The sequence below is a fragment of the Biomphalaria glabrata genome, chromosome 4 (assembly GCF_947242115.1).
Source record: "Biomphalaria glabrata chromosome 4, xgBioGlab47.1, whole genome shotgun sequence".
NCBI classification, from domain to species: domain Eukaryota; kingdom Metazoa; phylum Mollusca; class Gastropoda; family Planorbidae; genus Biomphalaria; species Biomphalaria glabrata.
In genome coordinates this window covers 49,174,189-49,192,874 of record NC_074714.1, presented here as the reverse complement: position 1 = coordinate 49,192,874, position 18,686 = coordinate 49,174,189, and the positions used below count along the sequence as shown (strand labels likewise).

General features: G+C 33.6%; 2 protein-coding genes across 24 annotated transcripts in view; both read right to left on the bottom strand.

Annotated features, from left to right (window-relative positions):
• Positions 1-1,621: 1,621 nt before the first annotated feature.
• The window catches only part of LOC106051462 (plasma membrane calcium-transporting ATPase 2-like), a 121,794-nt gene continuing 104,729 nt past the window's right edge, over positions 1,622-18,686 (bottom strand). For 19 of the 23 annotated variants that reach the window (XM_056027171.1, XM_056027169.1, XM_056027182.1 and 16 more), the window contains one exon: positions 1,622-5,318. In XM_056027171.1, coding sequence (XP_055883146.1) covers positions 5,094-5,318 — 225 coding nt within the window. In that variant the 3' untranslated portion in view covers positions 1,622-5,093. Of the gene's footprint in view, positions 5,319-7,953; positions 11,904-14,972; positions 15,034-16,948; positions 17,099-18,686 lie in introns of those variants that run through there. The other 4 variants (XM_056027190.1, XR_008777614.1, XM_056027180.1 and 1 more) reach the window with 4 other exon arrangements.
• On the bottom strand, positions 15,041-16,942 carry LOC106052744 (uncharacterized). The gene has a single exon (XM_013208176.2). The coding sequence runs from the start codon at positions 15,887-15,889 to the stop codon at positions 15,479-15,481; it is 411 nt and encodes a 136-aa protein (XP_013063630.1). The 5' UTR covers positions 15,890-16,942; the 3' UTR covers positions 15,041-15,478.

Genomic DNA, 18,686 nt, shown 5'->3' with positions numbered 1-18,686 from the left:
GGTATTGTTGTTTCATATTTAACTAGGTATTTTCCTGCTTCAAATCTAGGTTTGAATGTGACGCTGTGCATCTTTATATGCGATGCTAACGGGAATTAACTACACATAGCTGGCGGTCATAATATGAAAAGTATTGGCGTTTTTTTTTTGTATTGTAACAATTGGGTTTGAATTACAACTTTTCTTTCAAATGGAAGAATTTAAATCTCTACCCTGAAACATTAATATGAATGCTTAATTTGATTTTAAAAAGAAGAAAAAAACTTTGTAGAGCAATACCGGATTTTTAGACAAAGTAATTAGCTCTGTTTAATCAATGCATTTTTTGGTGGTATGAGACTAAACATGTTCTTGAAAATAGATGCATCTTGTAGTTCCAGAGAACAGCCTTCAAATCTGCATTTGTATCCACTTGCTCATAAGACGCAGCAAAAAAACCCTCCTGAGAACTTGACTGTTTAAACAGAATTCGAACGTTTTAAGATGTGGGTACGTGATCCATGCAATAAAGCCATATTTAAAAAAAAAGTGTCTAGATACCGGTACTTAAAAATAATTTTTATCTTCGGAACCTTCAGAATTGACAGTCTCGGTAGCTTTTGACAAATTAGATTACTCCCCAAGTATTGGTACCGTTCTCTAAGTGAATGTATCCACTCTCAGGTGGTGCACGTTATTTCCTACTTTGCTGTTGGATTCCTCGGTTCTCACTGACGTTTAGCGTCTGACGGCCAATCTAAATCAGTGGACCTTTGACAAGCGTCGAGCACTTAGATGGTAGAGAATCAAAGACACGTAACATGTCCACGACCTGCCATGCGACTCCTTTCTTTTGACGCACTTATGGGTCTGTTCTGCAATTGCCTAGATTATGCCGGAATTGACCATTTAATAACATAAAAGCTAGATGTGGCATTTATCTCCCACCCGACTGTCCATGAAAGTAGACCTGATTAAGTCACTTTACTGTAGTAAATTCAGAACAGTGCTGCAAGAATAGTTCTCTATGCAGCACTCTGCCATGACTCCAATACCCAGTTAGTAGACATATCGATTACAAGATGGTCAGTAGTTATTTAATTACGAAATGACCTCGTGACACTTGTGCAAATGTTGGTGTCTTTCACATCGACTTGCGCTTCTAGTTGTAGCGTTTTCACTCCCCTCCCTTGTTTTGTTTCAAAACTAAATAACACCCCCTTCCACCAAATTGAGCCTTAAGTGTTTGCTTGTAGTGCTAAATAAATTGTATTGTACATTTGAAAGACAGCCAATCATGTGGGATTAACCACTTGGTTACCTATCAAGGAGTTTAAAACCATACTCGACCTGACATGTGTTTGCTGAGCGCCTGAAGGCAGCATAAAATCCTCCCAGATACCCTCATGAAATGTTTTTACCGGTACCTCATTTAGCTTGCAATAATTCAGTAACGCGTCTTCTTTAAAGTAATATCTTTTAAATGACCTCACTATTGGGCTGGGCACAATGAACACATCATGGTTGCTACTGTTCACATTCTATATGAATGGTCTAGAGCGTACAAAAAACAATGTCACAGCTTTTAAGTAACGACATTACAAACATAAAACAGTCAAATGATAAGTGCAACGCGTAGGTCTCATGTTGAAAGTAGAAACTTTATTAATTACAAATCAGGGACGAAGTAAAACTAAACTCAAATGATGTTATACATGTATAGTACAATAAATGCAAAGCAAATATTGAAAAAAGCTCTGAACTAGTAAATAGCAGGACTTCCACATTCTTCCAGCCAAAAGTGTAGTTAGTTAGTTAAGGAGGGATGACCATACATTCACACATACAGTATCACAAAGAGGAATCGTAAGATTTAGACTGGCTAACTACAGAGTCCTGTGTCCAACAAGCTACACAGTCAATAAAGTGTACAATGAATTAGTTTTAGAAAGAGACAAGTCGTAATTAGATTGAGATGTAAAAATGGATGAAAAACGTTTTCCTACCAAATCGGAATGACCAGTTAGAATTAGAACCAAAGGGGAAGACATACAAAATAAAAGTGTCAACTAAGAAGCCAGTCATGTTAAATTGAAAAAAAAAAATATTTCACCATTTTTTTTTTAATACAGTTTATTTTGAAAGAGTATTCACAAGAAGACCAATCAACAATCTACTTGAATAACAATTATATCACATTTTTTGCTCTGATTATGACATAAGTTGTGAACACATTTAAAAAAAAAAAAAGCCTAGAAAGTAGAGGTCATCTAAACAAGAAAAAGTGCAGTAGCCTCCCCTTCACCTAATCAACACAAACATAAGCCACAGGATTAGAAAGTTCAAGAAAGGAAAAACTCTGGACAGGAATCAACAAAAAAAACATTCGTCTCCATGCTTTGACATACATTTTGATAAATAGAACAAAAAAATGGACACACAAGTTCAACTAGTTTTGAGGTAAGGATTTTTTTTTTTTGTTTCCAACTTTTGAAGCTGGAATGAACAAAAAAAATGAGATGGCTATAACTTAAAAAAAAAAACGCTGGCTGCTTCAATCACACATGGATAGTTTAGGAGAAAAATAGGTCTAAGTGTTGCCATGCATGACTGGAGTGAAAAACGACTCCTGCATTGTATTCCACAGGTAATCAAAGGACTTCCATAATGCAGTGTCTGTCTGTGGAGTAAAACACTGTTTCATACAATGAAACAATTCTCATCAAAAGGTAACCGGGAGATTAAAAAAAACCAACAACCCAGTACAGTTAGTTAGACAAAGAATGAATCCTACTCATGACAGTTACTGTCTCATCTACATCACGGTCTGTCATTGAACAAATTAGGACAAAACAAATTAACAACAAGTTGAACAACGGGAAACAAAAAAATTCCAATTGAAAAAAATCAAAATGACATGAGTGGTTGAATGTCCAGAACTTCATCTGGTAGTGTCCACACACCCCCATTAGAGCAACAGCAAATCTGCATACAAATTCAGATGAGTATAAATATATAAAACAATCAGAATTGAAAACCCTGTCACTCCAGTTAGTTCCCCTTAATGTGTGTCTGCTTGTTTATCTGGCCAGATCCTTTGCTTGTCAAAGCCTTCAGGCTCATGACAAATACATCAAGTCAAAGTAGTGAAAACAAAAATATTCTCTTAACAAAATCAAGTTCTATTTTGGTGATTAAGAAAGTATCTACATCTTATAATAATAATAGGTCTATAAATATTTACACACACAAATATCTAGAGCATATAGAAATAAAAAGGTTTCAAATTGGGATGATGTACAAATCCTACTAAGTTGTTTGAATATCAGAATTGAAAAAATGTCTTTCTGTGCAGTCTAGTCACTTTCATATTATTTATAACACAAAGAAATAAAAAAAAAAAAAAAGTAATTTCAAAGACTAACTAAAGGATGAATAGTCAACTTATAAACCAGAGTTGGTCTTTTGTTAACCTCCAAGTAGAAATTGAGAACAAAAATATTTAAAAAATACACACTTAAACATGTTCTTATTAAGACTTTTATTTAGTAGAATAAACATACGATGGTTTGAACTAATAATGACATCATCCAAATGGCTAAATGAGAGACAATATGTTCACTATAAAAAATCAATCCTGATCTGTTGATGAACATATGAACAGATGAAAACACTAGGTGGGGAGATGAACAAGTGTACACGCTCACCAATGAACTCAATGTCTAGTGATACACAGTCAAGCGATGAACAAACCAAAATCCGAGGGACATGTTCAATGAACCATGCTGTGTCCACTCCACTTTCACTATAACCACAGAGAGTACATTCTGAGGCTAACAAAAGTATGAAGCTCTAATTTGCATGCAAGTTATTCACTTTGTTGGAATGCCAGGGATAAAAAGAGGGAAAGGATTGGTTAAAAAAAAAAGAGGGTAGAAAATGGATGTACTTTCCCAGACAAGCAAAAGTCTTCAAGGGATTTCTTGTAGTTTCTGCTGTGGCTGTCCAGACATTCTCAAGCCTCTGCTCCTTTTAGCTACATGGTAACAGTAGGGAAAAAGACACACACATAATAGATGAAACTAAAAAACCAATGATTAGAATGTACAAGTCTGATGGCTACTAGCACACTAGAAAAGAATATTGATCACACTACCAGTAGATCAGAATGCATCCTTTTAACAAACAGCCTCAGTTTTATGACTAGTGGAAAATTTGGAGAACATTTTTAAAAAAAAACTGTCATGTTAAGAGTGGAAGTGCGTGTGTGGGTGTAACGTCTTAAAACAGGTCATTTAGATTTTAGAAAAGTCATTCTTGGATAACATATTGAGAATTAACATATTTTTAAGACCTCAATCAAATCTTTAATTCAATATTGGATTATAAGAAGGTATTCTGGGAAGCATTAACTTACAAAACGTTGAGAAACAAAATTGAGAGAAAGCATCAACAAATGTTTCTGGGACTAAAATGTTGGCCTGTACTGACTTAGCCTAAATGAAACAAGTCATAGCACTAAGGGCTTGCATATAGACAATGTAGTTTTCAAATAGCAAACACATCCACAAAATGACAGGACAATCTTCCACGGGATTAGTTTGGTCAAGGGTCATCTCTTTCATTACTTGAAATATCACTTGTATAAAATAGGATGAAATGATCAGGTTTTTTTTTTCTCTTTTCTTTAAAATTGATATAAATATTTATTATATATATATATATATATTCATATGTAGTGTAAGCAAACAATTAAAAACAAATGTTTACAAAAAAAAAAAAGGTTGATGAATACAAAGGTTGACTACTGCATTACACTGAAATAACAAAGACAACAGTCAAGGGCAATTATACATGACAACTTGTAACTAAAACATTAGGATGGTTGGAAGGGAGGCGATCCATGCATCACCACAATATAGATCTAATTTGTAGTATAATTATAATAATTTAATGTATTCTTTAAAAATATATAACACAACATTGCAAATATTTAGAAAACCTACAGACAGAAATCTTCTGGCCAATCATCTCATCACTTGATCATTTACACACTTATGGTTTGGTTTTTAAATATTAAAAAAAATGGGTTTTAAAACAAGACTCATTCCATGCTATTCATCAGCATATGGTATGCTTTCACTTCTGCCAAACCAAGGGTTGGTTGTATTTGTTGTTTCCATTGCTTCTGGTGAGCTGGCCAGGTTAGGTTTCCTGGAAACACCCATCCTTTTCTCTTGCAGAGACTGTAAGCTGATGACCGATGGCCGACTGCGTTTGTCATAACTGTCCATATGCTGCGAGTCCATGTCCATTTGAAAAGCATTCACCACTCGAATCTAATGGAAAACAAAGAACACATTTTGATATGAAGAAACTCATTAAAACTCTTAGGTTCAAAACTGTCAACACAAAAAAAAATAATTTTTATTTAAAAAACAAGGAACAACAAACAATTGTTTAATTAAATAACGAATTAATTTAGAAACATATTTTTCAAATGCATTCAAAAAAAAAAAAAAATTTAAATAAAACAGAAACAAAAAAATAATTAATTATGAACCAAATTAATTTACTGCAAATAAATGTTCTGACAATTATTAAAGCACCAAATAAGGTTTGATATCTTTTTTTAAAATGTATTTAAAATGTGAATTAAGACTAAGATTCAAAATGTCTGAGTGACTTGGTTCCATAAAACTATTTTAACATTACACAAAGTGGCCAATGAAAGCACATGCCATAGTAATAGCAGCCAGGTAGACAATGTCCAACACTTTTCACTAAGCTTCATTTAGGCCATTGCTAATGTGAACAGCTAAGAGTTAACACCTTTTAAATTTATTTATATGACTGCACTTTTGCTCATGTGTGTCACTGTTTTCTTCTGTTAAAAATTTAAAAAATAAAGGTTTACTATACTATATTTATATATATATATTATATATGATTCATTAAAAAAATATTTTTTTTATGCCAATTGTACATTTGTGAAAATATTTGGTGTGCTTTGCTAAATGGGAGATGAAATCTATCAAATAGACAATGATTCATGCTGTCAAGGCACCTGGTAAGCAGAGAAAAAGACAGGGACAAACATCCCAGCAGACAAACATGCACGTGCAGGAAATGGGGAGAAAAAAAAGAAAGAAAAAAAAAATCAAACAAAATTTTTTTATAAAAATCTAGTATGTCATTATTTTAGAATAGGCATGATTTGATGAAAGCTGTCATCTTTAAAATGTTTCAATGATATATGATATCTAAAAATAAAAAGAAATGCCAAGGCAGTCAGCAATAGTAGAGTATATTTATGTAAATAAAAAAAAAAATATTATTCAATTATTATACATATTGAATGATTGTTTTTTAATTTGTGAAAGAAAGCTTTCAGGAATGGAAATCAAGAAAGTTTCTTTCTAATCCAGCAGGAATTAAAAAAAAAAAAAAAAAGAGGATGTTTGTTAGTTTAGAGCACTAATAAAATGAACTTATAGAATAAGTCCTATCTTATCCAGGCTTTGTAAAACAAGTAATACTTAGTCATGATGGATGCATTCAATACAATCAACATTTCAGTCATGTGGCTTTCCGTAAGGCCTTACAGCATTCTACCAACCCCCCCAAAAAAGGCCTTTAAAAATTCACTTTCATTCCATAACAGTTGCTACAAACCAAAACCCCAGCAAGCCTGAAGCCTAATTATATCTTACAGTATTGAGCTGTCAAATGGAAGCAATTGTAAATGGAAGAAGCTTTTTTCTGCATGCACCATGTTCATTGTCTTTGTGTTTAAGTTCACTTATTTTTCTTTTAAGAAAAATAAAGTATTGAACAATTTTATCTTGAAACACGATTCCAGAGCTGAAACTTTTCATCCTGACCAATGAGTGGAATGCAGCAGAAAAGTAGCTTCAGGACCACAGCCATTGAGAATACATAGGAAGGACAAAGCTATAGGCCACCGAAACCCACAAGCAAAAAATAAAATAAAAAATGCAAAAACTAAAGCTGTGTATTTTTTGTCATTATTTTATCTTTTGAGTTTGTTTTTTTAAAAGTCAGATTGATATGAAGCTAAACTAAAATGTCTGTGACCTAAATGTTGCACTTAATGTGCACTATAGCACTGTTTTGGCTAGTGTGTGTATAGTAGCACCGTACCTGACTATGAAGCACAAGGGTGCTGGTCAGAAAGCAATAGCTAGATATATATATTATATAGAGAGATCAAAAGAATGCTAGGAAATAAAATAAATGTCTTGTTACCTTGTTACTTGCCTATGCCGGAATCTAACCTTAACTTTGCCTCACTGTTAAATGTTCTGAACAACAATTGACCCTAGCATCTCGGTGAATATTTTCTACCTAGCCTTCTGGATTATGTAACATCGAGTCTATCTAGAGAAAACAAAATGTGGTGGCAGACATACTGGGAGGATGATGAGTGGAACAGCAAATGAGTCCTAGCCTGATGAAGCTAGTCAGCCTGAGCTGTAAAACAAATAGCCTGATGAAGCTAGTCAGCCTGAGCTGTAAAACAAAGTTTCCATGACAATAATCAACACAACAGAAATGTGCTCTGTTATGTACAAGCCACAATCTATAACATTATGTGTGTGGTGACAATGCAAGAAAGGTCAAATAGCTCACATTGTCATGTAGGTCCAGAGTCACTGATGTAGCTTGACTAAAAGAGAGAATGTTCCAGCACTGGGTAGAACTGATTCATCAGGGACAGATAATTGTACTATTTGTCAATCAACTTGAGAGATTTTCTTTATAATGATAGTTTCAAATTAAAGTTGGCTGGAGTAATGATTCCTTGTGTAAATTAAAGTTAGTGTGTACATTGTTTTTAATAGTATGTGGGTTTGAAATAAAAGGGAAAGTAACATAGACAGTTTCAAGATTTTCAAGGGACACAACCCCTCATCACAAAACATAAGTAACAAAAAAAAATTAAAAAAATCCCAAGTTCCAGACTTGTTTTAATTTATTTATTTAAAAAAAAAAACATATGAAGGAGTAAATCATAATGAATTGATTAATTGATTAAAACCACTATTAAAATACATACAAATAGTTGGGTAATTATTTTAAAAAAATTGTATCAGAGGACAAAATGTTGACAATCCCTAAACCAGAAGTTTTTGTTCCTTTATACAGATCCCAAATGTCTGACTCTGGTTTCAGGATTGAAACATGACCAATAGAATTACTATAAACAGATGTATTCTAAAAACAATGAAATGGCTGAGACATACACACACACCAATCTCATCCAGTGAAATGGACATCCAAAAGTACAGTCAGTTATCAGCATTGACCCTTACAACAGATTTCAATTATTTGAAACACTCCTGAGAGGCTTAAATCAAATTTGTCTTCAATGTTTTAGTCTGTAGAATAGCATGCCATTTCACACAGCAATCAAAGGAGCATGTTTAATGACAACAAAATAATTCTTATCAAACTAAACTGTATAGCATTCAAAATATACACATTTGAACAAGTTCCAAAGTTTCCCACATAATAAAATGTCCTGCTTAGCTAGAACAAAGTTTGATCAGTTAAAAATGGTAAGTTAACAAAAAAAAAAAAAACAAAAAAAAAAAAAAAGAGTTTGTGATGTCAACCTAATTGAAAATTGGACTACATGCAGAAACAGAGCAACAGTTGTTTAACACATTATTGGCAGGGCACCTTCCTGAACAGTCAAACTCGCTTCAACTCTAACAATAAGAAAAACATTTGTAAGCAGTTTCTTCAAATAGTCTTTAGCACAAGTTTCACAAACTTCTGTAAACGATGTGTAACATAGATATAAGGGCACATAAAATGTAAGTGGTCTAACTCCAAAATGAATGTTCTGATAAAAAAGAAAACTTAAAAGAAAAACAGCATGCATTGCAAATGAAGTTCTAAATTGTTTTTCTTTTGGGGTGGGTATTTCTTAAAAGATTTAAAAAAACAAAAACAAAAAAAAAACAACTGAATTTTGTAGATTGTTAGAAATTAAATCAAACTAGTCTTGAAATTTCATTGTATAAAGTAAAGTACTAAACAACATTAAAAAAAAAAATAATTGTAAGTAGAGAGTTGTCATACAAAACTTTGGTTAAAAAGAACTAAAAAAGTAAACAGAGTTCACTAAGTGTCAACCCCAGAGAAAAGCTATTGCACCAATATTTTTTTAAAGTAGTGCCAGGTTCCTACAAATGGATTTTTGTGATGTCTTGTCCTTGAGCACCAAATGAATTTATCTAATTAACATCTCCGGCAGACACCTTTTATGCATGTCATGATCTAAGATGCTCTGAGTTCATACGCTGCTGAATAGTGGGAAGAGTCAAACTTCGTGCATACCTTGGGCTGCCGATGTGCTCAATCAAAGAGTAAAAATCAAAGCTTCTTCGTTCCTGCAAAGTCAGGGGTAGTGAATAAAATAACATAAACTTGTTTGACACCAGCTGATGATGGTGATGATGAGAGCACAGCAAAGCTTAATGATCAGCGGAATAAGCACTGCTTTAAGCATTGGTTGTTGTTTTTAGGACCTCATTGGGCGACTCAAATTATCACTATACAAAGGCAATAAGAAATTACATAGTAAAATAGTGGTCATATCAAAACTGTCCTCTTGAGTTTTTTTTTTCTTTCACAGAAAGAAAGCATTAAGATTGACTTCAACAAAATTAAGTTAGTTAATCAAGCATATACTCAAAATAGAATTCTAGCCTCTTCACACTTTGTGTCCAATCTATTATTTGACTAAACACTTATTTTTAAATACAAACAAGCAAGAGATTACTTAAGTTAGGTCTGTGGGCCAAGTTTGTGTGCTTGTTGAAATGCTACAGCATTGAGTCTTTCTTACAAAGAAAAATAGTTATATTCATTCATACTAGTTAACAATAGTCTAAGCAATAATCTAGAAATCAATGTGCTGTGGTTCAAAACGACTTCAAAGAATGAAACAAAAAAAACATAATATCCTAGTTGAAGAGAATTCTCAGTTGTTCCACTGCTAAGTGTTTAGGACAGAATTAAAACCACTAAAAAATGTGATCCACTAGAGTTATTGAATGTATCTAAAAGTCTAAATGATGAGAGAAGACATCCAGGCTTTTTCTGAGACAGAAAATGGGAAATCTTTTGAGGGGAAAGAGAAAGGGGGGGGGGTCAAACCTCCTGATTAATTCTGGATGTTTAACCTCAAATATTTACTTAAGCTAACAGAATGTTGGACTGGTTTCCAGCAAAGCCAGTATACTTAGATATAGTGTAAATAAACCAGTGTTGGGAGCACATTTTTATGTCATTTAATGTTCGGCAAGCTGTTAAAAACACACTGTCATTGACTTGTACAAACAAAATAAAAGGGCATGGCTAAAAACAAACAAGAAACTATTGCAATAGTGTAGTAATTCTCCTCTACACCAAATCAAATGTTGAGATAAAAGAAAAAAAAAAAGCACAGTCTAGAGACAAGACTTGCTAAGCCAGCTTCTCAACCAAAAAAACAGTTTTTTGAAAACATGGCTTAAAACACTATTTGTATTCACTACTGAGTTGAGCTGAACAACTTCACTGGCCTAAACCTGGCAACAGCAACCAAAACTGATTAAAATGAGATCCCCACCGCCCATCATTAGTAAGTCTTGTCTCTTTTGACTCACTAGTACTGGACATGTTTGACACCAAGAAAATAAATACATTGGTTTAGACCAAGGAATGTTGGTGGCCATTAGGTCACATTTATAATGTATATGATTGTAAAGGTAGCATTTGTAATTATTCAGACATAAAATATATTTAAAAACAAAAATTAAAAAAAAAGAGTTCAAACATAATGAAATAACTAAATTATCTAAGACACATATTCAAGTTTAAAATAATGTACACACTAGATTGGAGAAAATTGTTCACAAGTTTCCTACTTCTCTTTTGCTAGAACAACATTTGAAAAGTGATTTTGATAGTGAGTTGTAACACAATCTTGTTCAAAATAACTTAATAAACAACATTTTTTTTTTTAAAAAAAGGAGATCCAATAATTGTAAACAGATGTGCAAACTTTTGAGGAAAAAAAAGATGAAAAAATTTTGAGGCTGTCACATGACTTTGGGGGATTAGTGGGAGGCAAAAGAAAGAGGGAAATGGAGGGAAAAGAATTGACTAGGAACTAAATTGTGCTGTCATTTGTTAGATGGCCCATCAACAACAAATGGTTAAACATTACAATGAACCTTGAGAGAGATAGTATGAAGGAGAGCGAGGGAACTAATGAAATGTGGGTGGATATAGGTGAAGGTCTTCAGATGGAAGGGAAGGGCTTAGAGTCCAAAGGTATTAGTAAAGAGGGGACAAAAGAATGCTTTCCACAGTCCCAAGACAATTATCTCTTAACTTAAACACTACTGGTTCTAAAGTACAGATAAGGTTTGCTTGATGTCCTTCTTATTCCAGTTCATCCAAAGAGTGTTTAGAAAAAAAAAAAAAGGTACAAATAGTCACAATGGATATGAAATTCATCTATTTATTACTAATGATAATACAAATTTATTTGCTGGGCAGAAGTTCAATTGTTCATCTTGGAATTTTGTTATATTTTTTAAAAATGTTTGTTTCTTAGCAAAGCTGCATACTGATAGGAACAGAATTAATCTGCTCATCTACAACATCGTTAGCGCTGGAAGAAATCACATAGCGGTTGTTTCGATGAACCTGCCCGGAGCTGTGGATGATGAAATAAGCCCGGAGGATGTGGGTGGGGGCTCAGCCATTTCTGTTGAGGACTGGTACAGGGGCCTTTTGCCCCCTCTTATGTTTTGTACAGAATGGTAGCTTTGCAAAGATGACATGCTACGGTTGTCGTAGCGTGTGTCTAAAGTCATGCGGAAAGCATTTATTACACGTATCTGAAAGGAAATGGAGAGAAAAAAGAACACAAAAATAAAGCAATCCAATAAACAAACACACTCTAACAGTGGCATGTGGGGAACAAAAAAAATAAAAGATTAATTATAACAAAACTTAATTCCAAAGTAAAATGTGTTAACGCAAAGTTGTCAAAGACATTCCACTGGCTTGCTGTCATTTACTAGTGTCAATTTTGTACAGTTTGTGTGGATGGTTTCAATCTTCGCATGTGAACATTTTCTTCAAGGAAATAGTGAAGAAATACAACAAATTGATCAGAAATGAATGACAGTCAATAATCTAGAGGTCCAAAGCTACAACATATGGATAGAGTGCAGACAGGATGAGTTAAAAGGTGCAAACGTTCAATCCATCAAGATGAAAATAAAATATACTCCATTAACACTCAGGTTTGCAAATAAATCTAACAAACAAACCAAATATAGTTGCACATTTCAAAGTGAAAAAAAAAAAAAAGAAAATAACTACAAATAATAGATTAATTTTTTGTTTTGACAAAGGAGCTATAAGGTTTACAGTGGCTGGTTGAGCCATCAAAAATGTGTAATGGACTGATTAAGCCCAATGGCTCTCCTAGCAACCATTTGTGCTGTACAAAATTGATTTAAACCAAAAATGATTGAAACATAAAAATGGAAACTAAAGTTAACACCAAGAGGAAGGCTCTGTGTGAGAAGGTTGTGTGTCTGCTTGAGGTGAGTCTTTCCACAACACGGCTGTGACAGGCACCAGCAACATATACATAGAGACCCCAACACATCAGCCAAGGAGACAGAGAGAAATATATCAAAGTAATACAAATGCTTGGCCTGCTCCAGGGCACTGCACACATGCACACTATGTTGCACTAGAAACAACATGGTATGTGTGAGTGCAGGGGCCGTGACTACTTTCACGACGACGACGACAGAGATGCTATAAATAGATAAAACAACAACTGCACAGCTTTTCTTTTGTTTAAAAAAAAAACAAAAAAAGAAAAACATTGTGGTGACTAGGTACTTGCCCTGCAGGTCAGACTGGCTAGGGTTAGTTTGTTTTTTGTTTTGTTTGGGTTTTCAAAATCAAAGCAGCAGGCACTATATCTCAGCAGTCCCGGGATGATGGTCAGGACAATATCTAACCTTGAATGCAGAGCAGCAGGAAGAGTTGGAGATAGGAAGTTGGAAAAGACCGGCAAGTACAAATGGCTATTTGGTCAGATCCAAATGATACGTGTACGTAGGAAGTGCACACAGTCCAGCATCTCACTTGATTCCATTTTCTTCGAGACCACCTGTACCCCTGGAAAATGGTATCCCCTCCTAAGTATTGGGATTTAAATTCATACAAGGCAGATACTGAAACCAATAATTTTTGTTTTCCTTTGTCAGTCTTTGGGATTTAATGTCTTGTTTTAATGAATGTAATGAATGTTGCACTGGTATATATAAGTGGACGTTTAGAACAAAAAATGATAGTAGTGTTGTACCTAACACAGATTTATAATAAAGGTTTTTTATGGTTTTATTTTTTTAGAACTATCAATTACAGATAAACAAAATATTAAATCAATAACTTTGTATTGAGAAAAAACATACTACAAAAAAATGAAATAAGATACACACAGAAATAAAAATTCTTCCTAACAGAATGACTAACTGATGTGACATGTCCAGACACTGATAATTTAGTTGCATATATTTATTCTCTAGATGTATGGTACAGCATGTCGGTAAGCAGGAGTTGATGCATAGATATCTCAATTAGATAGAAACACATGACATAAAAAAAAAACAACTAGGAAATACACACAATTGAATGGAGCTATTCACATACAAAATGAGAAAGATATGGCAACCGAAGAGTTGAAACAAGTCCAGACACTCAAATGACTTGATGAAATAATTTGACTGGTAAAACAAAAAATGCAAATGCTATTTCAACATTGTCTAGAAAACTGCAAGCAAACAAGTAAAAATATAAAAATATGGAGACTGAGAACAGGAGAATGACTGATGACTAGGAAAATAAAAGAGCTAAGTAAATAAGAGCTAAGTAAATATGACTTTTTTTTCTCAAGCATGTCTATTGGTCTAGAGTTGAAAATCAATCAATATAGAAATGAATTAAAAATATATCAATTATATTATACATACATTAAGGACTTACTGTCTCTGCAGAGTGTACTGGCACACATGGAGGCAACAACACCTAGATGACAACACTGCAACACAACCATGGAACCCTCTTTCTTGCCCACAACACACTCCCTGCCCTTCCTCAACCAACAATAAGAACAGTCCAAAAACAACTGGTTTGTTCAGGTAGCTACCAGTAATATTACTAGTAAGGACACAACTTTATGCAGAACAATTACAATTATCAACTAGAAATTTGAAACAATTATTAATATAAAAAAAAAATCTAGACAAAGTGGATGAGGTAATAGAAGTACTAGTAAATCAATTAAGGTTTTTTGAATAAAAAAAAAGGTGAAAATAGTTATTAAACATTGAAAACTGTAAAAGATCTGACATAAAATCTATTTTTTAAAAAAAGGGGTGGGGAGATGTGAGTTTCCTGGATAAGATAACCATTGATGAGACTAAAACAACAATATGGTATAAGCCCTACCTAAAAAAAATAAAATAAAAAGGTCTAATTAAACAAACCAGTTGCTAATAAAAAAACAAACACTCAACTACAATAGAGTAGCAATAAAGAGATGCTTGTAAAGAAAGCGTTAACATTTGGACACTAATATACCACCATGCAGCTGTAGACATAGCAAGTTGTTGACAGTAAAACAATAACTTGTGTAATGTGGGGGGCTAAGGGGAGAGAGAACTGGGAAACTATTTCAAACATTTGATCATTTAAAGCTTAGAAAAAAAATTATTATAAAATTGGGAGAGGATAAAGAATAAGAGATTTATTTGGGTCTATCTTTAAAAAAAAAAAAAAAGTCTGCAATCTAAAAAAAAAAAAAAGACAAAGATTGATCTGCTTTGAAACGGGAAAATAAAGTGACATCCAGCCACAGCTTTACGCATGGTTTGACTCACCCGCCACCCTGGCTGACTATGCCCGCTCCATGGGCTCACTGTACTCATACAGCTTAAAGCTCTGCATGGGTTAGAAAACAAGGAGAATACAATCTTCAACAACAAACAAATTGAAAGTGAGAGGACAAGTGGATGGAAGAACTTTGGAAAGAGGAGAGAAAGAAACTTGGATGATCTGCAGTTTTAGCAGTTTCATTGATATATATATAGAGAGAGATCTACTAATCATCTAAGTAACTGATAAAAGAAAATGGAAAGTTTGACAGAACATTTTAATGCTACATAAAAATACAAAATGTGGAAATGAGAACAGCTGATGAATTACTGCATCAACTTCCTGCATCTGGTCAACAGACAAATGTATTACAGCAGTAGTCAAGGCAACTACTTACAAATGACAAACTAAAATATCTGGAAACAATTTTTTTTAATCAATCATAAAAGTTTTCGCTAAAGAATTCATTGTAAAAAAGTTGTTTTTTTTTTTTTTTTGTAAATATTGTGTATCATATAGCAGTTTCAGATTGTTGGGAAATGTCAGAATGACTGAGAGTTTTAGATTTCCTAGGCGGCGTTATTGGACCAATGAGGTTAGCTGGGATGTCCATAGTGTAACCTTGATGGGAGACCAGGGGCACATTTTCATAGGAATGACTTTTTAATTGGAGGTTAGGGTATGTGATGGATGGGCTGGTGCTGTAATACCGTGCACTATTACTGCGACCAGTGCCCCGAAACCCTGGGACCAGGGAGTGGGTGTGACCAGAGGCTGAGGTGGTTCGAAGAAAGTGTGACTCATAGCGAGAGCTTAGCTCATCCCCGAAATTGCGCGGGCCATGGTGACTGCGCGACAGTCGTAGACTGTGAAAACTGTGGTAGCTGTTGACGCTACGCTTGTCTTCCAAGTCCTCCAACATACTCCTAAATGCTCTGATTACGCGTAGCTGTCAGAAAGGAGAGAAGAAGAGATGTGGCTAAAGGAGTTGAACAAGACATAGACAAGAACAAAACCCTTCCCAACACTCACTAACCACTCTGTTGTTTTGTTGATTTCAGATCTAAACTAATGGTAAGTTCTTTTTTTTTTAAAGGGAATAAATGACATAAAAAGATATTTAAAAACCCAATGCTTGGTGTTCAGGACTGCACAGGTTTATACCAAGAAAAACTAATTTAAAATTAACCTTAACTTTTCATTTCACGTCTATCTTTAAAACAAATCAAAACCATTCAATACCAACATTTTTCTTTTCTTCTACTTTTTACAGTCATTTTTTACTTTAAAAGATTTTGAACTAAATTTAAGATAAATGTAATTTTTTTACCCCTTCCACCTGAATGATTCTTGTGGGAAATAAAGTACTGTTACTACAACTAAGACATTAGATATAAGTCAAAAGATCAAAAGTGTGATCTGGATAAAAGCTGTGATATACAGCTGGAGTCATTTTTTGGCCAATATGACTATTTAGGACAAAGTGAGCACTCAGTGAAGATAATGTTACCTTGGGAAAAGACGCTCCTTCATATACACTCTATAATAAACAAGAGTTGGACATTTTCTCTATGAACACATTTTAGCATCTATTTTATAAACAAAGGCAAATACAATGAACTAAAACACAAGCAACTTATCAATCTGAAACAAAGGCTTTAAAACATAAAAAACTAAAGAAACAAAAATGCTTTTAGCTTAAGACTATAATTGTATTGGCTATGTATGCACTGGTCCAGCACTTAAGTGACCAGTAGAAGTTTTTAATGCTATCTTCTACCCTAAGTGCAGTCCTTCAACTGACCAGCATGAGCACTTCTAAAAGCCAATTAAGAAAGGCAAAAAGTAAATTGGTTGTAACAATGAACTTTCAAATGGAACGAGAAAAAAAAAAAAAGTGAAACTGAAAGAGTTATAGAACTTTAAGTTGAGAAAACGACCACAGAACAAGTGGCTGTATTGTTTCAAACCTTTTACTTACACATGGAATGGTACAATAATACAATGTATATATATAGATAGATAGATGTATGTGTGTGAACAGTTGACAAGGTCAATTTATTCTACTTTCAAAGGCTATCTCATAAGGTGTCGGCAGCTCATGAACACTGTATCTTTCGGATGATCTTCGCTAAAATACGTAGTAATTGAGTCATTCAATTGTTACAAGAAATAAAAAGTAAGTCATAAAACTAACACTGAAATAAAATTAATATTTCGGTTTTTCAAGTCTAATGTAAGCACTGATGTAAGGGCCTAAGTAGAGAATAAAATGACTGTGTATTGTAGCTTGTAGAAACCAAAAGATGAAATCCCCTACAACAATGAACTGAAGCTGGACCATTGGAATAACATTCTTTAAGTTGTTGATCAGTTTTCTAAACTAGCTACATGCTATTTAATTGTGAACGTTGCTCTATCTAGGCTAAAAAAAAACAAAAATAATTTGAAAAAAAAAAAAAACAGCACAAAAAGAAGAAAAAAAAAAAAGAAACTAAATGAGCTCTACATTTCTTGACTCTACTACATGATTTCAAAGGAAGACATTTAAACTATGCAGCTCCAACAGGACATAGACAACAGTCTCAAATCATTTCAATCTACTTTCTATCTCCCATTCAAAACTAGGAGGTAAAAAGCAGACTTCAATGTCAACAGCTTTTCACTTCAGTATTTCATTTCTTTTCAAGAGTGGGGGTCAAAAAGCAGTAAATAAGTAAAGCTGTAATTCTAAAAAAAAAAAAGTAATTATCTAATTTATTACACACAAAAATGAGAACATTGACTTTAAATATTGATAGTAAATTGATCAGACATGATCAGGTCAATTGAATCTCATGCTAAATCTGACAAAGAAAAAGCAATGAAACTTGATATTTCATAATTGCACAGCAAAGGCCTATATAAAAATAAAATGAATAAATAATTTCAAAATAAAACACACTAATTCAGACATTCCAGAGGTTCAAAATGAAAAGGAATAAAAAGGGGGGTAATATAAGTATAAACAAACTGATCAACATACAAAATGCTATTTTGCAGTTAATTGAAACAATAAGGACCAGTCAATAGTGGAAGAAATGTTAAACATGAGTCTAAGTTCAGTAAGTATAGCATACACCAACTGATGATGAGATTGGAGATAACTTGGCTCATATCAATAGTTAATTTTGCATGAAAGCAAGCATTTGTTTGGGGCATGTAAGCTGTTAAAGCAGTATGGCAGCGATCTCCTAATGCATAATGGTCTTTTACTATAACACTGGGCACTGCAAAACTCATTAGACATTAATTCAAGAAAACCCACACAAAAAAAAATGTTAGAAATCAAACCAACCGACTACACACTAACACAGAGAATGAATGTAAACATTCATTGGAGTAAACATTCAATGAAATAGAATGAAACTCAAATGGAAAACCAGAAGAGGAAAAGACATTATTTGATATTTTGGCACATCGGCACAATTTAGGCCATGTCGTGCCACAGGAAAAGAGAGGGGACTACCTTTGCACAATAAATTGTAAGTGACTATGTGAACATTTTGGCTTACATTTAGTCCTAACACTATGTGAAACGAAATCAGTGTGATATAAATACAATGCCAAGTAGGAAATAGTCAAGTAGCACTAGTGTACAAGGTGAAAATAATTTCCCCATAGAGTAGTTCAGTTTTAAAACAATGAGACAGCATTCTGAGTGAAAATACAAACAAAAT

Excerpts from the sequence above, each read along its gene's own strand:
- LOC106052744 (XM_013208176.2), bottom strand. The coding sequence starts at position 15,889 with ATGTTGGAGGACTTGGAAGACAAGCGTAGCGTCAACAGCTACCACAGT.